The 24,402-nt window shown below is 37.0% G+C and overlaps 1 protein-coding gene across 1 annotated transcript; it reads right to left on the bottom strand.

The window, feature by feature from the left end:
• Positions 1-8,965: 8,965 nt before the first annotated feature.
• On the bottom strand, positions 8,966-22,286 carry LOC117419973 (B-cell receptor-associated protein 29-like). The gene is made up of 8 exons (XM_034033433.3): positions 22,110-22,286; positions 21,011-21,117; positions 16,790-16,890; positions 15,836-15,983; positions 14,991-15,126; positions 14,647-14,758; positions 13,025-13,125; positions 8,966-11,806 (listed from the first exon to the last, which is right to left on the bottom strand). The coding sequence occupies exons 2-8, from the start codon at positions 21,100-21,102 to the stop codon at positions 11,768-11,770; spliced, it is 729 nt and encodes a 242-aa protein (XP_033889324.1). The 5' UTR covers positions 21,103-21,117; positions 22,110-22,286; the 3' UTR covers positions 8,966-11,767.
• Positions 22,287-24,402: the final 2,116 nt, after the last annotated feature.

Genomic DNA, 24,402 nt, shown 5'->3' on the forward strand with positions numbered 1-24,402 from the left:
GACTGTGAGTAAATGACTGCTGGATTATCTTAATATACCCCAGTCTGTTTCTGGTAAATTGCATGTAAGTCTAAAACACAGTTTCATTCTAAACAACTTTCAGGAAGGAGTGATTTTAGGGGCTTCTTAGCGTGATCCGGGTTTTTCAAGACGTCAAAATGCTTCTTCTCTTTTAAAGGTAATTGGTCCCATATATTTTGCAAATAAAACAATGTCATGAGTTTAGGAAGCCAGTTTATAGATAGATAGTTACTTTTATGACTTCTATCAGCAAGCATTTTTACTAAACGTATCAACTCGAACTTCTCTATAATGACCTTGCAATTGACCAAACTGTTATTTACAGGAAATTATAATCAGTGAATCCATGTTGGAGGTATGACACAGGCCCGGTTTTTGGGATGGAACCGCATAACAGTCTCGCGTTTTGATTGGTCCATGTCTGTCACATGAATATGTCGTCACACGAGTGGAAAAGCTTGCAGGCATTTTTAACATTGTGATCAGAGAGAGAGAGATATCTGCTTTCCACAACCTTTCCATTAAAATATAATGTGGTGTTACGCTGTACTGATATAACAAACTATGGGTGATTACTTTATATGAATTATCATGTTATGCACGAATGTAAGAATTAGCTTTCTGTGGTGGTGTACTTTTTTCTTTCAAGTAGCATATATCTATAATCGTTTTTGCGATATATTTTAATATAAAATGTATACACTATTGCAGTTTTGTTAGAGGATACATTAGTTTATCTCTAATGTAATCACAGTTGTACATATAGACTGCCCCTGTTTTCATTTACGTCGCAAATTCTGGGCCGCTTTGCTTTTCAGTTTTTGAGATATTCTGCTTAGCTGACAGCCGAGTTTCTAAGTCATGCAGGCACAGTTCACCATAAACTGGACTGTTAATTCATTTAAGAGTAACCCTTAGTACATGAATCAAAGTTAATGTATTTTTACTCTCCCCAGAAAACATTTAGGAACATGGTATACCAAAAAAAAAAAAAAAAAAAAGTACATCTCATTTGCTTATGTAATGTCCATAAATATATAGTGAGGCATAGGGGTTTATCAGAACTTCTGGGTTTAAGAGACCAGTGCCCTTCAACAACTTCAAATAAAACCTATTGTATTGTATTAGTCAACATTTCCCTTATCTATTCCTGATAATTTAGGTCAGGGGTAGGTCAGGGGTTTTCAACCTTTTTTTGAAACTACCCCTTATATCTGGAGGTTTCAGCTCGAGTACCCCTTTCCAATTTCCGCTCAACTGAATGGTACCTCAGTTACAATAAAATGGAGAATAATCTGATGACCCCCCCCCCCCCCCCCCCCCCGTTTATTTAATAAATTTGGGTGACAAACTGCTGGTTTAGGACAGAACAACAAACAGTAGACTTAATTTTTAAAACTTTTAACTACAAGTATTTGGATGCACAGAATTAAAAAGACAAGTATTGGGTTAGGAGCACACCTATTTTTTTGTAACTTTGATGGCCTTTTTAAAATTCTGACAGCCTTTTGTAAAAGTGAAGACCTTTTGATACCCAGCATGAACTGCAATACCCAGCAAAGTTATACACTGATATTCTGATAGCACAGCAATTCAAATGAAGTTTGTAATTGGTTGTGTTCCTCAAATACACAATAAAAAGTGATATTTATAGGATATACAGTTATACAGCGATACAGTGGTTTCGGACATCTAAGAACAGGTACTGCGAGCATCTGGATTCATACCCAGAGGTTCTCTGTAGCCTCCTAGGACATTCACAGCTTGTTTGACACCCTATTGTAGTTGCCTGTTTCTGCATATAAAGCAAAATGCTGTTTGTCAAGCTCTCTTTTTTCTTATAAATCAGTCTGCAGGAATCATTCCAAAAACACTTGAATCAGTTAGGGACTACCAGTCTGACACTACAGGCCTTTAAATTGCAGTACCAATTTGCAAGTTGCTAAGTGGTTGTGATCCTCAAATTTGCACTACAAAGTGATATTTTAAAGAATAGGGTATATAGTGCTTTTTTTCGCCTCTGCTCGCTTTTGGTGCAAAACTATGCTCCAATACACTCAAGCTGATACTGTGATCACAAAACACTTGGAATGGACTTAAATTGGTGCTTCTGTTGCATAAATACACTACAAAATGTGCACATTTCAGGTCTTATATATAATGGACATTTTTTGTATGTATTTTGCCATAGGAAATCGCGGTCGGGGGGGGGGGGGGGTCCTCCTGTCGTACCCCATGAGTCCACAAATCCTGGGCCAACAAACTCGTTAGTACTCTCTTTAGATGCACAACAGTCTTAGCTAAAGAAAATGGGTTCCTTCGAGTTCGTACGACCCACGACCGCCATTGGCCGAGCCTTACCCCAATGGTGTTTTTATAATGGGATTTGCCATAGGGAAGGGGTGGTCTCTTATCGTACCCGTATCTCCACGACCCCTGGGCCAACGAACTCAGAAGGGGACTCATTGCGTACACAAGAGTCTTAACTAAAGAAAGACATCAGCCAAGGGTTCATACGCCACCCCACCGCCAGATGGTGGGCGTTGCCCCAAAGGGGTTTTATAATGGGATTTCCCATAGACATTTTTCAGGGTGCTATATCTCAGGTTCCGGGGGTCCCCGAGACTTGAAAATCGGTACGGAGGTCCACCTCGGGGCCACTGTCGATCCCTCCAAGCAAAGTGTCCCCAGCTAGAAAGGACACCAGTTTAGACTTTTTTTGCCAACCTGGAGCTCAAAAGCTATTGGAAATGCAACCTTGACATGCCATCATGCTGAAAATGTGTAAAATTGTTGAAAATGTACCATTTGAAAACGGGTGGCTCCCTGTGAAAGAGGGCCCCCAGACATGACCCTTGGAAGTTCAGCCCGGTTTCTAGGCCCCAGGGTCATGGAGATATGACCCCGAAAATGGTAGTTTTTGGACATTTTTGACAGGGCGTATCTCGGGTTCTGTGAGGGTTAGGAACTTGATTTTTTTTTTTGCGGCGGGGCCCCATGGGGCCCCACACAAGGAGTCACCATTTTCATGGTTCAGATGCAAGGATGGCTTGGCAAAGTGAATTTTTTCGTCATGACATGAGTTTTTGGGTGAACCACCACACTGTTTTAGGGGGTGGTTTGGGGTGCTCCCTTGAGTCTATATCACTTTGAATGGTGGTTCTACGTGCTCGGGTTCGAGAGATATGCCTGAAATGTGTTTTTTAACACTGCCATAGACATGAATGGGGCTGAATACCCGAAAATATATTTTGCAAAGAATTGCTATGGTGTGTGTATGCGTGCAGGGGTTGCATGGTGGTGTCTGCGTGCAGGGATTGCATGGTGGTGTGTGCATGTAGGGGTTGCATGGTGGTGTGTGCGTACAGGGGTTGCATGGTGGGTGTATGGGTGCCGGGGTTGCATGGTGGTACACGTGTGTGGAGGGGAATTGGAGTTCAGGTTTTGCGCAAAAGAGGGGCGGGGAAAAGACTGGGAAGGGTAGGGTAAAAGAAAAATTACTACAATCATTTATTTTCACTTTCGACTCCCAGTGTCCTTTCCCTCACTTTATGATTTTATTTTGTGATTATTTAATTACTGTCAAAATAAACGGCCTTCATCTACTCACAGTTGTAGTCTCATTTCTGTCCAAAAAGAACCTGAAACACTACAATATATTGATGGACGTTACATAAGAAAATGAGATGTCCTTTTTTCGGAATACCATGTTCCTTCCCAAAAATGTGTTTTAATATTAGCCTTTAATAAAGGAAAACGACTGCTTTAATTAATTTTCATGTATCTATTTCAGTGCAATGTAGTTTCTTCATGTAATAAGAAATACGTTTTTTTTTCAACATTTACATTTTATTTCTGTTTTTTCATAAAAAAAAATAAAAAAAAAGATTTCTGGGGAGAGTAAAAAATACATTAACTTTGATTCATGTACTAAGGGTTACTCTCAAATGAATTCACGATCCAGTTTATGGTAAACTGTGCATGGATGACTTAGAAACTCGCTGTCAGCTGAGTCCCCAAAACTGGGCTGAATTCGAAAATGCAAAGCGGCCCAGAATTTGGGACGTTACCTAAAAACCAAGGCGGCCCAGAATTTGGGACGTTATCTAAAAACCAAAGCGGCCCAGAATATGGGACGTTATCTAAAAACCAAAGCGGCCCAGAATTTGGGACGTTATCTGCAAACCTAATCGTCCCAGAATTTGGGACGTTATCTGCAAACCAAATCGCCCCAGAATTTGGGACATTATCTGAAAAGCAAATCGCCCCAGAATTTGGGACATTATCTGAAAAGCAAAGCGGCCCAGAATTTGCGACGTAAATGAAAACAGGGGCAGCCTATATGTACAACTGTGATTACATTAGAGATAAACTAATGTATCCTCTAACAAAACTGCAATAGTGTATACATTTTATATTAAAATATGTCGCAAAAACGATTACAGATATATGCTACTTGTAAGAAAAAAGTACACCACCACAGAAAGCCAATTCTTACATTCGTGCATAACATGATAATTCATATAAAGTAATTATCCATAGTTTGTTATATCAGTACAGCGTAACACCACATTATATTTTAATGGTAACGTTGTGGAAAGCAGATCACTCTCTCTCTCTCTGATTACAATGTTGTAGGAGGCTGTGTGGTCCAGTGGTTAAAGAAACCGGCTTGTAACCAGAAGGTCCCCGGTTCAAATCCCACCTCAGCCACTGACTCATTGTGTGACCCTGAGCAAGTCACTTAACCTCCTTGTGCTCCGTCTTTCGGGTGAGATGTAATTGTAAGTGACTCTGCAGTTAATGCATAGTTCACACACCCTAGTCTCTGTAAGTCGCCTTGGATAAAGGGGTCTGCTAAATAAACAAATAAATAATAAAAATGTTACAAATGCCTGCAAGCTTTTCCACTCGTGTGACGACATATTCATGTGACAGACATGGACCAATCAAAACGCAAGACTGTTATGCGGTTCCATCCCAAAAACCGGGCCTGTGTCACACCTCTAATAGCGGCTACAACGCTTAAATAGCAATTATAGTGGTGTTAGTCTCCTTCTCCCCCTCATAGCGAGCTTGTAGCCCTTATTTACTTCCCCGCCCGCTCTCGCTTCTGAGAATCCGGTTGGCGGAGACCTCTCGTTAGCATTCGCCTCTTGCCCAATCAGCGCGCCTGTCACCTGTCTATCACAAAGGTCCACCGAGGACGTTGAAGGGGCAGCCAGCCTTCCCGAGGTCGTTACAATATAAACACACATTTTCTATTGTGTACACTTTAGGGTTGCCACCCGTTCTGGTTTTGCCTGGATTGTTCACTTTTTGAGGCAGCTGTCCTGGGAAATCTGTAAATGTCAAAGTATGTGATTGATTTATTTGTTTGTTTGTTTGTTTTTGTACGAAATGACTCTGGTGTCCTGGTTTTTTGTAAGTCAGAGGTGGGAACCCTAGTACACTTAAACATATTTAGGGCATTGGCGCCATTGTAAACGCAGCCCTGCCTGCATTAACATTTATGTCAAATTTATGCATAAAAAATATATCCCTTTCCTTTTCAATGTAACTGAAGAATATTAAGAATGAAAAAGGCGCTTTTCTCAATAACCTGAAATAAATGTAAAGATAAAATCGTTTAAATGTTTCCTATGAGAAAACCATTAGCAATAAATAACAATATAACAAAAAACATAAGGGCCACAGTGAGGAGTAGTGGTTGGGGCCCAGGACTTGTAACCGGTGGGTCATGGTTTCGAATCCCAGGTGTTGCCAAATTAATTAATAATAATATTAATAGTAACATAAATGTATTAATAATTTATTTACAGTTTTTTAGGCTGCGTATGACTACTTTTTGTGATGTGCTTTCATCCTCCTTATTCAATGCTTTTCTTTTTCTTTCTGCATTGTGTTTCTCAGTTCCTTTCTCTCCTGCAGTGGGACCATCGGACTCTGCACTTTGAGGAGTTGTAGTTTCACAATTCAGAATTTGGGTGACGTCGTTCCACGGTCTTTTCTCTTAATGCCACTGTGAGGTCTTTAATTACCTTAACCATTGACCTTTGTATTTCTTTTAGTTCTTATCGTTAATGTTTGACAGCATCTGATTTTAATCTTTTGCTTAGATGAATACGAGTCCAGTTTATTTCCTATGCTGCCTAAAGATGTAGATAATGAGTCTAAATGTGTAGATAGTATTTGTTCGTCAGCGCTGGCTCCTAGCGATGCGCTGCTTCATTGTATAGCTGTTGGGGGGATGCTGTAGCACTGGATCCTGGCGAGGCGCTGCTTCTTTGTATAGCTGTTGGAGGGGATGCTGTAGCACTGGATCCTGGCGAGGCGCTGCTTCTTTGTATAGCTGTTGGGGGGGATGCTGTAGCACTGGATCCTGGCGAGGCGCTGCTTCTTTGTATAGCTGTTGGAGGGGATGCTGTAGCACTGGATCCTGGCGAGGCGCTGCTTCTTTGTATAGCTGTTGGGGGGGATGCTGTAGCACTGGATCCTGGCGAGGCGCTGCTTCTTTGTATAGCTGTTGGGGGGGGATGCTGTAGCACTGGATCCTGGCGAGGCGCTGCTTCTTTGTATAGCTGTTGGAGGGGATGCTGTAGCACTGGATCCTGGCGAGGCGCTGCTTCTTTGTATAGCTGTTGGGGGGGATGCTGTAGCACTGGATCCTGGCGAGGTGCTGCTTCTTTGTATAGCTGTTGGAGGGGATGCTGTAGCACTGGTTTCTGGCGATGCGCTGCTTCATTGTATAGCTGTTGGGGGGGATGCTGTAGCACTGGATCCTGGCGAGGCGCTGCTTCATTGTATAGCTGTTGGAGGGGATGCTGTAGCACTGGATCCTGTCGAGGCGCTGCTTCTTTGTATAGTTTGTAGAACAAAGGTTTCTAACATAACAAAGTGAATTTAGTAGAGTATAATCCAGCAAGCAACAACATAACAAATCTGACTTATTGGTGCAATACTTTTTTCTGCTTGCAATTGTAAGTGTAATCCAGGAGTCATTGTGTTAAGGATTTAAAAGCCATATGGCCTGAGTAAAATTATTAGTTAATTTGGAATATTATAATATACCTTTTAAAGTCTAGAACTAATTATGCCATTGTCAAATCAGCTTATTGATCTAGTTGCAGTAATGTAGCCTACTACGCAAAATAAATAAACAAATAATTATTCTATTGCTACCTTGAATTTCCCTGAACAATACATATTAGTGTTCAACTTATATGTGTTACATACCACAATGAGAACTACTGCCATCTTGCACGTTTGGGACTGAAGGACTATGGAAACGTCCTAGTGCCAATTAAAAACTAAAAAAAAAACTTTAAAAAAAGTCATATGTACAAGATATAAGTCCTACATAGGAGTTAAAAAGTCCTACATAGGATATAAAAAAGTCCTAAGTAGGAGATACTTTTTTTAGCTTACATACATACTTAGGCAACTAAACCGATACATTGTTTCAGATCTGTGGATAGTTTTGCTAATTAAAAAAAGGTTAAAATTAAAATAGTTTTGTTAATTAAAAAAGGTTTTATTAAACAAGATAACATTCAAAACATGTTGTGTAGCGAAAACATTTATAATCCCTTGAGAATGATTGTTGTTTTTGAAGCAAAATAACTCAAACCAGTATGCTTGAAACAAGGTCATCCGTGTGTGTGCGTGCGCGTGTTTGTGGATGTAGTAATTTTTTTCTTTAATGTGTACATACTTAATTTTGGTCATTTTTATTTTTTGTTTGCTTTGTATTTCAACTCTGTATTTTGATATACAGTACTTTGTACAGTTACAGTTTCTATTAGTACATTGTTATGTTGGTTAATTCAGTTCTCTTTAACTGAAAAACGTTTGAGAAAAATACAAATGTAATACCATAACTGTAAAAAGCAACATGAATGTTTTGAACTTAATGTACTGTAAAGTGTTTTGAGCATGAGTGAAAGTACGTAGTATGTTGTTTTGAACGTAGAATCAGAAACCTGAGTGTTTTTAAAGTGAGTGTTTTAAACATACACTAAAAATACTCCCCAGTGTTTTTTTTTTTTAGTCTTTTGGGCATACTACACCGGTGTACCTGTGCACGCACTGTGCAGGTGCAGGGGAGAGGCAGAGCAGGAGAGTAAGCATGGAGAAAGAACTAGTGAGGAAGAAAATGATGAAAAAATATTTAAGCGGCGCTCAAAAAACGTGATGTGTCAAAGACAACTTCTGTGTCGATCTCCTGTCTTTTACAATGGTTCCACAAATGGGGGCCCACAAATCTGTTTTGCGCCAGGCCCACAAAATGTTAATCCCGCCCTGAATGCAGGCCTACATTATAAAATAATAATGCTAATACAAACTATAATAACTAAAAGTAATCTTACCACAATTGGTGTGTGTGTGTGTGTGTGTGTGAGTGTGTGCTGGCAAGAGGGATAGCGGTTCAAATCTAGATATAATAGAGTGCTAGAGATTTATCTTTCTTTATGTTATTAATATATATTATTGATGTTATTTTGTTTTCTAATAATAGCAATACACTACTCTTTTTTCTTAATAGGCCTACCTGTACTTATTTTTAATACAACAGAATCGTATTACTAATTTGAGGAAAAGACTAATAAAGTTGGCTAATTATTCTGTTATATGATTGCTTTTCTTTTCATAAATACTTGTTTTAATACACTTTTCAACCCCCGCCCCCTTAAACAATATGTAATTGGTAACTAAAGTTTTGATAAAGTACCAATACTAATACTTTTCAAACAAAAGTATTTGCAATCAAATCATTCTGAATTTGTGTAGCCCTGATATTTATTTGCGCCACATCCACAATTTCGTTGACTTCAACTTGTTCAAATTCAAAATCCTGTATCTCGATGCTATGTGTGTGTGGCAAAGTGGTGAGTGAATACAGGTGAGTGCAGTGCAGAGCGAATATAAAACTGACAGACAATGATTTCAAGGTGCAAGGGTGTTTATTGATTTAATTAACAATGTCCAGAGCCTTATGGCAAACACCTGTAAATAATAACGTTGGAGTGATACAGCGGCATGTATCACTGTGTATTTGTAAATCCCCGGGTTTGACCCGTAACCAAAAGTCCAGTTTTACACACCAACACTAAACACAAAACAAACACAGTTCTCAGTGATAGTGAATACGTGCAAGTGGTGTAATACAGTTTTCTGTGAAATGCAGGGGTGAAAGTGATGTCAGGGTTTATGCTGGCTCCGGATCATGCAACTGGTAGTCTATTAAAAACAGACGACAGTTAACAACACTAACAAACACAAGACAAAACTCACGGTTCACAATACAGCACACAGACTCATTGTAGGTTTTCAACACTAACCATTTACCAAGGAACAGATCACGTCAACTATGACCCCTATTTATATCCTCGCTCATGACCCCTCGGTTAGCGAGCGCATCCACTCCGCCAAACCTCAGATGTCACACCGTTTACCGTCTGGGTCATTGAGTTTGGATACCGTAGCTGTGCCCCTTTCCTAAATGACCAACTTCCACCTACCCTACGGAATAAATTGTCGTGCCATTTAGTTAAGGGTACTCTGTTCCCGTTACACAGTGTCCTCACAGGTCGAGAGGGAGATCTAACACCAAGCACCATTTGATCTCTGTCACAGTGTGATAGCGATATTGTGTAATATGCAACACGCTGTGATGATTCTGCAGACTTTTTCCGGGCTGTATTATAGCAAACCGCCTGAGTGGTCAAGGCACCTAAACTTTAGGATACGGATGTAACCCTGGTTCCTGGGGATATGCCTGCCACAGGTCAGGTATTCACTGAGCATTTTATGTCAGAGCTGCCGATAGACCCCTCCACGGAGCTCACTTCCTCTTTTGCATCGAACCTGTGAAGGCAACCGATGCGACCTCGCAGGTTGGTGGTTGTCTTCTCTTTCAGGGAACCAGGGTTATATCCGTAACATAATGTTCCCTTTCAATTCGAAGACGACCATCAACAATACTTTTGGGAAAAGTATACCAAAGCCGTCACGAGGGAGTGTGAGTGGAGACGAGGGACGTCTCAAGACTGCAAAACCATGGTTAGCAGTGCGAGTGTGCAACCTCAAGGACCCTTGTGCCTAATGAAGGCATAGAGGGATCTACCACATTACGTCAGTAGAACTTGGTGAAAGCATGCGGGGTAGCCCAGCTGAGGGTCCTGTCAACATAACATCTTAATGCCCTAACCGGGCAGAGGGAGATTAGTCTTTGATCCTCCTCCGAAGAAAAAGGAGGGGATGGAAAGCCTCTAGCTCCACTGACTTATTCAAGTGAAAAGCCGTAATCACCTTAGCGAGGAATGTGGGGTTTGTACGTAACAATACCGTTTCCGTAGTCCCAGACGCGCATACAGGAGCTGTGCACAGACAGAGCCTGTAGCTCAGTGACCCACTTGGCGGAGGTGATGGCTAACAAAAAGGCGCTCTTCATAGAGAGGTATAGGCTCAGACAGGGCCTTAGTGACAGCCTCCAGTACATCGTCTAGACTCCACTCAGGGAGGATGTCCGTTCTAGGTGGACATAACCGCTGAGCGCCCTTAAGAAAATGGGTCATCAGGAAATGGGCACCTGGGGACACACCGAGTCAACTGAGACATGGCATGCAGATATGGCTGCCAGGTACACTTCCAGCGTACAGAGGGATTTACTCACTTCCATAATAGTTGCTATAGGGCATGAGATAGGGTCATGACCCTTGGTCAGACACCGATCTTGAAAATACCTCCATTTGTAGGCATACGACCTTGTGGAGGAGGCCCTTGCATTTTGCAGTGTAACTACGACCGCGTCTGAGAGCCCTAAAGCGAACAGAATTGGAGTCTGTCTGGTTCTGGGTGCCCGAGAGTCCCTCTCGTCTGTCTGAGGAGATCCAGGTGTAGTGGAATCTTCCAGGGCTGGCCTTGCAGTAGCTGGCAGAGGGTTCAAAACCAGATTCTTCTGGGCCATCGGGGAGCCTGTTTTTTGTTGACCATGAGTGAAAAGAGAATAATGGTGGGTTTTGCTGGACTAGAAGATACGCGCACCTCAAACAATATGAGTATGTATTACAAACATTTAATAATATTATAGTTGGTGTATCAATCTTATTATTTTATTATTAATCTTAAATTAAGTAAATCGGAAAGACAGTTGGGCTGAACACGAGCTGTTTGGAGGTCATTAAATCAGACCTTTCAGAAATGTTTACTTTTTAAACTACATTCCAACTAATTCACAGTGTATTTTAAACATAATTAACTTTATCTTAACAGTGTAGTAAACCATAACAAAAAGCAAAGCTGTGTTCTTTACAATTAAGTGGCGTACCAACATATTTTTTAAAAATGAAGGTAAAACAAAAAAAAAAAAGAAAATCCACTGCAAACAATACATTTAAAAAAAAAAAAACATCTAATGTGGTTCCTAATATCTGAAGAGCACAAATGTACTGTTAAACAAACTTCACGTATTGTCCAATAAATAAAATTCCAATTTGAAGTTTCCTTACAAAGTCAGCACAATCTCCATTTTCAATATAATTTTACGCTTGTGCTCTCCATTTAAACCTTGAAAACTTTTATGCACACTCTAGCACTGCGTAAACCACAGCAATGTATATAAAAAGCAAAAGCAGAAATCACCCTTTAGCTATTTGGCTTGTGTTTTGTCCAATTTTGTGTCAAAATGTAAAGCAAACAAATATGTAACAAGTTAAACATCCATATAAAGTCAAATCTTCAGGCTCTAGTGGTCCTTCTTGTCATTCTTTGCTTCAGCAAGATTCTGTAAAAAAAAAAAAAAATATATATATATATATATTTTAGCTCAAAGAGCCAGCTGCCCAACGTTTCGCTATGTTGTACATATCTTTCTCAAGGGAGCCTGTGTTTGAATCAAAACATTGGAGGTATTTATAGGTTTTTGACGGCATGACAACTACTTGTTATTGTTTACATTCAAATCCATGATTTATTCTTACATGATGTAATGGTGTTCTATATATTGTGACATCATTTTTACTTCTATCTTTGAATCTGTATTAATTCTAATTAACACTACTTTATATAAACTTATATTTTTATTCTATCTAAAAATTCTATTTCTTTCCTTGTCCATATATATATATATATATATATATATATATATATATATATAAAAACTTAAAAAATTATATAAAACTATTTTTTTTTTTTTTTTTTGCTTTTTAGCTGATAAATATCATGCCATACAAGTTCATTCAACAGAACCTGTCTTGCTTTATTAGAATCACAAATGCTCAATTTGAAAAAAATACATTTAACTAAGGCTGTAAATCTATGTTTAAATTAATATACGTGTAAAGTGTTTAAATATTCAATCATTTACCAATTAAAGGCTTTACAACATCCATATTTAATACAAGTACTCTTGTGACTCTTATTGAAATGTTACTATTTTAACAAATATTTTTACTTAAGTTTAATATTGACATATATATGGTCAGTACTGATGTGCATAATGTATACTCCAGCAATCTGATGCTAAGCTTACATACAGAGTTTTATTCAGTGCATCTTGCAAGTTAGCCTTCAAAGTATCGTAAAGCCGCTTTATTCTACACATCACAGAGGGGCGGGAGGGCACCTTGTAGTCAGGCTCAAAAAAAGACAGAAGATGACTAAATCCTTGTCCTTCCTAGAGATGAGATGATACACTACGCTCATGATACGATATGTATCACGATACACAAGCCACGATACTATACGTATCGCAATACATGTAACCCCCACCTCTGTTTAAATGAGGGGGTATACGTATAATTAAAATGTAAAACAAAAATATATTTTTTTTACCGTTTAAACGTTTCAACTCTTCCAGCTTTACATTTAACCAAAAACTAGAACTATCATTCTGTAGTTAAACAGAAGGAAGAAAAAGCAAGATCGATGCTTGCCTGCACAACAAAAAATTTACAAAAAACAAAAACAATGAAAAAGAAAACAAAAGGGGTATATATTTTACCTGAATCTTTTCATGTTCCTGCAGGAGTCGATCGTATTCTCTAGACAAGCCATCCGATTGCTTTTTCACTGCCTCCACTTCATTCTTTGACTTTGTCAGAGCTGTCAATGTGGAAAAAAAGTCTGACGTTGTAAGATTTTGATAGAATACTTAAAATAAATATATTTGCCTGTCTTCCACAATGAGAAATGAAAACTGTCCATCTATTATTATTATTATTATAATAATAATAATAATAATAATAATAATTTGATATAGCACACTTCACACCAAAGAGTACTAGCATCAATATATTGTATTTTCGGTTGCACACAAAACATATCGGATATTATGGAGAGGTGATTGCAGACATTAGGATCCCTTCCCTGGAACTGTCCTGGAATAATAGTTGTTCAACTTGAGCAGTCTCATTCAATACTATTGATTTATATTTTAAAAAAAAGGTATTCAGCAAGATCCAAAACAATTGTGTGTCTATCCATTGAATTGACTTCCTATTGCTACAGACAGAATATAAAATAACGTGCACATTAAATACTATTTAAAAAAAAAAAAACAACAAGTAAAATACTGTAGAAAAGTTACATTGTTTTAATTCTGGGGTCTTGAGAATAACAGATTTACTTTTCAATGGATGCAAAAAAGCAGTCTGAAATGTAAACACTACTAAGCTTTCTCTGCAGTGCTCCAAGTTTTAATGTTTTGTAAATGTTGGTGTTTTAAAACAAGAAACTAACAATGTGGGTGATTTACAAAAATCCTAATTTGCCATTTGCCCGAGTTGCAGTCCCAACCGGAACAATTAAATTATTATGGATGGTGGTTCTCTTAGGGCTGTCATTCAATATAAAATGTACATTTTTTTTTTGGGAGGAACTGTCTGTGGTCTGACTATAGTAATTACTGTCATCTAGAGTAATCAATTGGTTTAGAAGAAAAGAGCTTGATTATTTTGGAAACAGACTTTTGATAACTCATGCAACTGTGTGCCTATAGCAGTGTTTATCGTTCCTCTCTCTTGATACAAGTTGTACCTTTATGTACATTAGTTCTCATCTTCATGTAATTTTCAGTAATTTAGTTTACTTGGAAAGAACCTGAGAGAGGGATAAAACACACTGCATTACAGTACAGTAGATTACAACTATATTAAAACACCAGGCACAATACACATACACAAATGAATAAAAATGCACACTTGCACAGAATACTACAGCAGACAGAAAGGAGGACGTTGATAAGAAGCTAGACAATGAGAGTTTTGTGAAAAAAAACTAATCTACAATGCCTTGACCTTTAGAAAGACAAGATGTTGTTATCAACTACAACACAACAAGCGTGGCTGCAGAAAGATGCACTATAGCCAGAAAGAACTGCTTTGCTCAGGTGCCTTTTTAGATTTTGCCTTGGAGCCCCCAGGAGAACACCAGTATATATAACATTCCAGGACATTTAGGAAACAGGTAAAGCACTATAGGTGTTTTCTAGTGTTTGGTGTAAGCATCATAAAACACCAGAGTTATCATGAACAAACAATCCAAAAGAATGTTTCACATATTTCTGATACATATACAAAGCTCCTAAAATAAGACAGGGAAAGAATCAAGAACAATAAAGTATACCTTCAGATGTTTTCTTCAGTTCATCTTTCAGCTTTTCAATTTCCTCCTTCAGCTTGTTGCTTTCATCCTCCACAATGTTTTCACCTTCATTTCCTTTTCCTTTCTTTAAAGCCTGTATTTAATTGTAATAATAAATATATATATATATATATATATATTTATTATTACAATTAAAAAATAAATTATATATATATATATATATATATATATATATATATATATATATATATATATATATATATATATATATAAATTTAAATAGTACAACTGTACAAGTTTAATTCTGCAAATCCGCCACACAGGAAACACTTAAACTGAAATGTGTTGAATCACTGTATTCTTACCGATTTTAATCGTTCATTGTCTTCCATGTATTTCTTAGCAGCCGCATTTGTATTTTCTGCCTGAGTCTGTAAGGCGTCACTTATTCCCTGTGCAGTGGCAAGTTGTGTAATGAGGGTCACTACACGTCTTAGGGTGCTGGAATAGAAAATATATCAAATTAGGCAAAAAAAAAAAAAAAAAAAGGCAGAAATCAAATTGCTAACCCATCACTCAGAGATCCTTCTATGTACCTACATGTTGCGTTGTACTCTCATAATGTTAAAAACAATCAAGCTGCCAAAACTAATTGGTTTTAACAATAAAGAGCATATGTGTACTACAATTCATCTGAGAGTCACTGTTTTACAGCTCTTACAGCAGATTGTGAGTCACAGGGTTTGCTGGTTGGCTTCCATGTTGCCACCATCTACCATAGTAAATTGGCTAGAAATCAGAAGTGGCCCTGCTCCGAGTGCTTGTTACAGCAGGACTCAGCCGCAAGGAATCTGAGCAACGTTAAGGCAAGCATACCTATTTCTTCACTTAGGACGCAACTACTAAGTTGAACATATAATTCTACATGTTACTTAAATGTCTTTAAAACAAGGCAGATTTGTTACACGTATTAAGGGGGGAATCATCTGACAAAATAGTGACTACTAAGGAACAACAGAGAGCCAGGTGACTATTAGGTTTTGAACAGCAGTTTGTTCACAGCAATACAGTAAATCTGTGCTACATTTAAAACAGGCTACTAAAGGGAATGGTAGAAAATTGAATATGTGAACTAGATATTGTAAAATGGAATACATCTGCTGTTGGATTTTGAGGTATTTCAAATCTAGTCAATCACATCTATACTCACAGCCATAGGAAAAGGGAGAATCCTGAAATGTAAAGGTTCCTCTGAGACCTGAATAGCTTCATGTGGAGGTGATCAAACATATTTGGGTGAAGCTTGGCATCTTTGTTGGCGTCTGTACCAGAGTACTTTTTCACTTCTCGAACAGCATCTGGAAAGAGAAGTACTGATGTCATCATCACCTTTGAAAGGAGCCTCAGAAAAGACAGATACATATGTCTCTTTGCTGTTTTGGCCTTATGTACATCTGCTGAAGTTAATACAGGCAGAGATAAGAGAACTTTAGATTGCAGGCTTCTTGGTAAAACTGCCAGAATCTAAATGTTGGGTGGCTGGGTTGGTATAAAAAGATGCTGAGGAAAAAGTCGAAAGCTTTAAATTAATTTTCAGAGAATTAAATAAATTGTCATACCATCTTATTTAACAATACAACAAAATAAGGTTCTCAGTACAGTCTGTAAAAAACACACTGTTTGTATATTAATCAAACCATAATAAAGTTATGTTTACAGAAAACATGGCCTCAGTATTTGTATTGGAAACAATGAGACTGACTTTTAGAAATACCTTTGATATTATGTATCTTTATTTGTTCTTTCTTATACTGTAACTTCTGTGTTCTTACAGGAACTGCCTTAGGCAGTTACTGTACTAATTGTAACAATTGAACTCTAACTTTAATTAATGTTAAAGTGGGTACAGAGTGAAATAAATAATGTTTAATTAAAACTGAAAGCTGCTGATGTTCAGACACCCTCTTTATCTCAACTACAGTATTGTACTGAGTAACACTTCATATTTCAACTTTGTTTCAAGTGACTAACATTTTTTTATACATACACAAATAAATGTTCCTGAAATACTATTTGGTTCTGGATTATTTGCCAATGATAATCCAAATACAGAACAGCTGAATGCTCAGTTTCTGTGGATAACCGTGTTTGCAACATGACTTACCGAGAAAGAGCACAATCAGAACAACAATCATTGTGAGGAAGCCTTTGTTCCAATAGGGGGCAACTCGACCCCATATTCTAAATTTGAAAATCTTCTGCCATCTGCAAAAACACAAACTCAGGTACTGAAATTCAATCAAAATAAATAAATACATTAAAAATAAAATAAAAAATAATAATTAAAAAAAAAACATACAATGGGGTATTTGTAATGATCTAGCAGTGGTTGATCTTAATACCAATGTTCTAAAATAGAACAGCTTTACTGATTACCACTTTTCCACCATAACTGAGTGGAACGGTAGGTGGTACAGTATTAGACCATGTACTGCTTAGAACCCAATTACTTTATTACAATTAATGCACTAGGCAGAAAAACTGGTTGAATATACACTTCGCAGTTTGTTATGTTATGAATTTTAATTGTCAATATCTTTCTTATAAAAGGCAAAGTTGCAACGGACATGCTAACCTAAGTTTTTTTTTTAATATATATTTTTTTAAACTTGAAAGAATGATTCGTGATGCAGCTTAATAATAAAGTGTTCATATGTAAGGCTATGATGTTGTCACTGAGGTCACACCAATACAATAGTCTTACATTTCACAGTAAGACATACAACAAATTCAACACTTCTACATACCTCTTTTGGATATAACAATGAAAATGAAACGCTGAACAATTAAATCATGATTCGTTAAATGATTTGAGAATACAACAAAAGAAATTCGTTATACAATAAACATTGCTGTTTTCTCGACTGTAAAATGTCTTAACTCTTAATATCCAGGAATATAACTAGCAAACCGCGAGCGATCACGTAACGGGGATCCAGAAGATAGAAGCCTGAACTGAAGGCAAATTAAATATAGTGCGATTTGATTCGCTGCTGCAAGCTCTGAAAAAGCAAACTAAATGCAATGTTGAATTTCATTAGCTGGCTGTGATTTAGTGCTTTGTCGTTGACCACTGGGGTGTAAGACCATGGGAAGAACACTTTTTTCAAATGATTGTATGTTTGAAAACAATGGAAAGAGACAGAGAGAACAGGCTGAAAGGGAACGAAAAAAAACATTATTAACTGATAAACAAAATCTTAAATATCGTTTTTGTTCCAGAACGTAATAATTTAGTTTCATTTTTTGTTTCTGTTCCATTTCTTTTTTTCCCGTTTATCGTTCCTGTTCCCGTTCCATTCCGAATCCCTGTACAAATGGTTAAAATAAGTGAATAAATCTCATTCATAACCACAAGTATAGAAAAGGCTAAAGTATTTTCATAACTACAAATATTGAATTACTGAGGTAGTCTGTAAGAAATTAACCCTGTTCCTGTCACAGACACAGTCTGTTAAATGTCTGTGTCAAGGTGAGTTATATACTCTTTCGTTAATTAAAACTCTTTTTCCAAGTGCAAATTAACTCCTGATAAATGATGACAATTAACACGGATTTGCTTTTAAATTCTGACGCAAACAAAATAGTCACAAGAAGTACTGCTCATTAAGATATTGATATAATTTCATAAATCACAATAGGGCGATTATTTAACAACGAAATAGGTACAACAACCGCTTGAAAATGCCAAAATCAATGCCACATACCAATTTCTTGATTAACACTGGAGTTATCATTTCGAACTTTTGAAAACCCTTAAGATGTAAGATACACAAATGACCTCATGCAGGGAGCGACTTCGCAGAGGAAAGACTATAAATACACAAGCAAAACTACAGATTTTGCGCTCAACATCAATTGCTAAACAAGGTGCTGTCACTCTGCTATGTCATTCTGCTAATTCGCAACTCCGGGATTCCGACCAAGGACAGACCCAAGAAAAAGTAAGACAGCTTCATGCACGTCAGCTACCAGAGGCAGAGAAACCGAGGCCTTGCTGGAGAACCTCTACTGCCGTAAAACCGACAGACACTATATCAGACAAACAAGTTAGAGTCTGCTGTAAGCTACAGTATCCAAAAGAGACTATGCCCGGCTACCTGCTTGGCTAAAGATTCAGCGAAGAGCACAGAGCGGACTGGCGCCATTTATTGAGCCTATCGGGGATTGAAGACTTTGCTGCAGAGAGAACCTTCCACTGGCCAATTCAACAGACTGAGTTCCAAACCCGCAGACCAAGAGTCTAAGCTTCAAGGAACTGTTGAATATAATTCCAGTTGCATTTTCCTCTCATGGAACTAAATAAATTAATTGTAACACATTCACATATAATTTAACTGTTAATTGTTTAGTTTGCACACCTTGTGTGTAAAATTACTTTTTGGTGAAACTTGATGAAGTTGACTATAAGTAATCTGCCTCATATTGTTGTATGAAGGGTTTCTTTTAACGTGAACTTGCTATATCGTTTGACAATATGCTATTAGTAAGTTTTAGTGTTTATTTCACTTGCCATGGTTATTATTATTATTATTTGTTATTATTTGTTTATTTAGCAGACGCCTTTATCCAAGGCGACTTACAGAGACTAGGGTTTGTGAACTATGCATCAGCTGCAGAGTCACTTACAATTACGTCTCACCCGAAAGACGGAGCACAAGGAGGTTAAGTGACTTGCTCAGGGTCACACAATGAGTTGGTGGCTGAGGTAGGATTTGAACCGGGGACCTCCTGGTTACAAGCCCGTTTCTTTAACCACTGGACCACACAGCCTCCTATTGTAGCTACTTAGGAGCAGGGTGAGAGCTGTGACTTGTGTTATGCTTAGAAGACTAAGAAACTGACTTTCTGACTTTTGTGATTTCTGTTTAATGTTCATGTACGTAATAAAATACTACTGTTGATTAAACATTCCTTGTGTCTAGTGTGTGCATAGTAAATCCCCAATCTTGTAACACTTTTTGGTGAAATCTGGGGCAATTCTGTCTTACATATTTCCTTCAGTTCAGACAGATTGGATACACAATGCTTGGGTTTTTCAGATCAGTCCAAAGGAGTTCTATTGGATTGAGATCTGGTGATCAGAAAGGCCATTCCATAACCTTTATTTTAGTTTTCTTCAAGAACTCAAAAGTTGACTTTGTCATATGTTTTGGGTCATTGTTGTATTAGAAGTTACCAATCGGACTAGTAGATGGTATCATTGTACTTTGTAACATGTTTTGATACATGGCTGCATTCATTTAATCTTTAATCACATGCATATCTCCACGCCCTGAACTGCTAAAACCCCCCCATATCATGATAGAACCACCTCCATGTTTAACTGTAGGTAGAGGGTTTTCTTCACTGAAGGATTTACCCTTTTTCTCCAAACACATTGTGGTCCATTTTGGAGGAAATATTTTATTTTAGTATCATTGAGCTAGAGAATTTTTTTGAACAATGCTTCAGATTCCTGTTCATATTTCTTGGCAAATTTTAGATGGTTTATTTTATGAATTTTATGAGTTTTCAGCGAGGTCTATGTGCATACTCTCCTGTGTTCAGGTGCCTTTGTACAGTTATTTCGTGCACGATTATAACGGATGCTTCTAAATCTTTCTTTAAATCCTTGGCTGTTAATCTTGTATTTTTTAGCTGCTCAGGCAATTCTCCTACCTGCTGTGCCAGTAATTTCTTTGGATGCCCACTTCTTTCAAGCATTTCAATTTCATTGCGGTACTTCTTGATTATTGCTGTGATTATGCATTTTGGTACTCCATACTTCTTTGATAGTGCTCTTTGTAGTGTGCTATGAGTGCTTTACTTAAACATGTATCCAACTCCTTTGTCTTGACCATTCATTTGCTTTGTTGCCAAAACATTTTTCTTCAATAGATATTGGAAATAATGTCCACTTTTCTGTCTGATGACTTTATTATGGAGCTTAACAACTGTGTACTGGTTGTCAATCAATTCACATATTTTTAGATTAGTTCTATTACACTTTTACATACTTTTAATGTAAAAGGTGCCAAAACTTTTGAACAAATATTTGAAGTTGCTTAAGTTATCTTTATTCTTTATATATATATATAGTTTGTTTGTTAAACTACTAAAAATTGTGTATTTTGGTATGTCATTAATGAGCAGCTAATGTTCACTAAATGCTTGTATTTAAAAGTGTTTTCTTGAATAATCTTAAATATAGGGTGCTAATATTGTCTACACAGGAAGTAACAGACGTATGCAGTTTACTGTACAAAAGACAGTGACTCTTCTGAAGCACTAGAGGGAGATTACATATAATTCCAGTAAAAGACTTGACGTAACTTGTACTTACCTCTGTGCAGATATGAATGGCAAACATAGAATCAGAAGAACACCTATTTCAATGTATAGGAAGGTTGCTACTACTGTCCACTGCAGAGTCATCTTCAATGTTCTGGTCTTCAATAAAATTAAACACAAACATAATCACCTACCCAGACTTCTTGTTTTTAGGATGATCTCAATTATTTTAGAACAAATTACAAAGCAAAGTACAAAAGGCAAATGATTACTAAGATATGGCTTTCCTTAGATTAACCAACCACAAGATGTGGTGAAATTTATGTTAATTAGACTATCGTTTCAGCTAATGCAGTCAGCTGATGTTTTTCCTCATGTAGTACTGTACTGCATGCTTCAGTATTTGAAGCCTGGAAGATTTTATTGTGACACGAGGTAATACTTTCTTTACCATTGGTAGAACATCCGAAATTACCACCCTACTTCAGCTTGGAGCTCTTTGGTAGAATAGAAATAGATAAAAAATAGCTCTGCTGTGTTGGTCAGTAAAGAAAGTGCTGTGGACAACACAGTGCACAGTTTGAATTATTCGGTATTTAATACAAGGGGGTCCTTACTGTGAATTATATTACATCAGAGCAGGCTGTGAATTAAATTACATGACCTGAGACTTCTAGTATTAAAGTAAAATATAGTCAAATTATAGAAAACAAGTATTAAAAAAAAATAATCCTGGTACCTGTTTTCATTTACGCCAAATGGTAGCGGGATAACCTTCCATTTATAGAAACGTACACAACATGTATTTACAAATACTAGGAAAACCACTTTTTCCACTTTAGACCAGCAACGGTGTTTATTTATGATAACATTACTACGCACACGGTAACAAGTCAAAGTGTTAAAATAATCTTCTTTAAAGTTTATATTACAGCCAAGTAAAATAATAAAACAAAATAAAAAATAACAATGAAAAAAACCACACATTTTCCATGTTTGAAAGTGGGTGTGTCAGTAACTTAATCTTTAGCAATGCATAATGCAAGAAAAACAAACATGGCCAGGGCGCAGGTGATAACAGAAACTTAAGTTAAATTGCGTAATATACCAATTTGAAAATAAAAAGATAACTATTTGTTACAGACACTTACCGTGATTCCACAAAGTGTGCAGTTATTTGCAATTTCGACTGTTCATTTTTTAAGATACGTTAGTTACATGTAAATTATTTATTGTAGGCCTATAGAGTTTTAAGACATAGTAAACGCTGTATAGTACATTTTATCCACAGCCTTCCGCACAAGAGTTCGTTCCAGTGTCGTCATATTTTACGCTCAACGTGATAAACGTGCTTCATACAGCGCAAGATCTGCACAGTCGAGCTGTTGGTCAGTCTTAAGTATTTGTATTTGTTTCTTCTAAAAATATATATTTTATTTGGTTTGTTAGGGACTTGTAACAAAAATTACTTGAGGAACACCGGTGCTCTGTAAACGCATACATCCCAGCTTTATAAGTGTAAATATCGCAGACCAGATTTTTTTTTTTTTTTTTTTTTTTGTAATTGTTTTTGCAGCATCATGACATTGGATTAGCGAATCACAGGGAAATACTACTGTTATTGGCGTCTACAGTTTAGATTTTTTTAAAACGTATTTTCTACAGCTGTGTTACGTGGGTTTCATTGCAGTTGAGTGGAAAATAATAATGGGTCCTTACAATACCTAGCAGATCCCTAGGGATCTTATGAACATACGGTTAGGATGACCGTCTCAGTTCTTAAAAGTGGCAACAGATGTTTTCTGTGTAATTCAATTGTAACACCCTATTTATGCTGTTGTACAGTATCTGCAATGTATTTTGTGTATTTTCTAATTTTCTTACCTATCAATTTATTTATTTTTGTGTGTATTTCTTTAGCTTGTCTATGTATAGAACTGGGCAGTCTCTCCTTACTCTGTCTTAAGTCTGTAGTGTTGTCCATCTGTTGCTGATAATTCCTAGAGTTTTAATGTAAAATAAAGAGTGCAGTCTATTATTTATAAGAAATGGATGTTGTCTACCTCTATTCTGTTGTTACACTGAACAACTGTCAAGTACCACTAGTACGTGCCTGTATTAGGGGTGCTACATTAAATAAAAAGTTTGCAAAATACTAGAAATTAAGGGTACAATAGAAACGCATATGGTTAACGTCTAGTTAAACATGGCCACAAATTAGAAAGGGAAGGTGCCATGGTTGTGAAGCAGTCAGGGGTTTTGTTTAAACACGCTTAAAAAAAAAAAAAAAAAAAAACATTGTAGAATTTGAAAACTATTTTTAAATCATGTGTCCCGGTTCTGAGCTTTGGAAATCTGGTCAGCCTACATAAGGACACTAATTAAGACTAATCTACAGTATCTTACCCAAAGCTAGTCTACACAAGTCCACATTTATTAGTCAGGAGCCCAATTATTACCAACTCTGGAAACAGGTTAGAATTTATGGCAACGTAACCCAGTTCAACAAACACTGCAGCAATAATCTTGGTTCTAAATTTATTAATTCTGTCATCCTATTTTTTTTTTTAAATAATTGTGTTTATATATATATATATATATATATATATATATATATATATATATATATATATATATATACACACATCTTTTATTTTTTCTTGTTCCTGAATGTGTCCAAACACAGCGCTGGATTTGTGCGTCAGATGCAGCGACAACACAACACAGCTGCCAGCATGAAAGGAAGTGGAAAAGCAGTTTCTACAAATGAACTTTTAAAAGACGGTAATTCAAAATTTGCTGCCTTATATTGTATTTAATCACAATGTTTGTCGTTAGATTTGCTTTATTTATTTGAATTGATGGATCAAATGTGTGTACTGTATTTGCATCTAAAACTACGTTCTTTGGCAACAGGAGCAGTGATGTTGGTTGTTTGATTCTCATATTTGGGATTACAGTATGTGCAAGTCGCCTGATAATATTTAAAGTGTGCACATTCATAAACAATCCTATGCATACGTGTAACTACATTACCTTCCTATAATTGTTTGCCAGCAGGGGGTGCTGTTGCATATACAGCAGGTGTAGTTTGTGGTAATACATATACTGTTTCATATTTTAAAGTTACAATTAAGAAAATAAGTAAAACATACCATACCATTGTGCTGAAATGAGCTCTCTTATCAGGCTCTTAGCCTAGGTGTTGGGCAGTAACAATTTACTGTTTTACTGCCACATTGTTTTAACATCTGCCCATATCAAGAATGGAGACCACACTTTTTGTGATTCTCTCAAGTTTCATTACAGTGGTTGTCCAATAAAAAATATAATAGTTTTAACCTCTATCTTTTCCCACATTTGGTGCACTTCTATATTTTTTGATTTTAATTAAGTTTCAAAATGGTCATTGTCCAACAAAAAATAACCTACTGTATTTGTTGC

Source organism: Acipenser ruthenus, chromosome 14 (assembly GCF_902713425.1).
Source record: "Acipenser ruthenus chromosome 14, fAciRut3.2 maternal haplotype, whole genome shotgun sequence".
NCBI lineage: Eukaryota > Metazoa > Chordata > Actinopteri > Acipenseriformes > Acipenseridae > Acipenser > Acipenser ruthenus.

Bases quoted from the DNA above. Each gene is read 5' to 3' on its own strand.
- LOC117419973 (XM_034033433.3), bottom strand. From the start codon at position 21,102: ATGACTCTGCAGTGGACAGTAGTAGCAACCTTCCTATACATTGAAATA. The intron at 14,759-14,990 runs GTAAGAATACAG...AATTAAATACAG, and splicing joins ACAATGAACGATTAAAATCG to GCTTTAAAGAAAGGAAAAGG. The intron at 13,126-14,646 runs GTATACTTTATT...CCACATTGACAG, and splicing joins ACTGAAGAAAACATCTGAAG to CTCTGACAAAGTCAAAGAAT.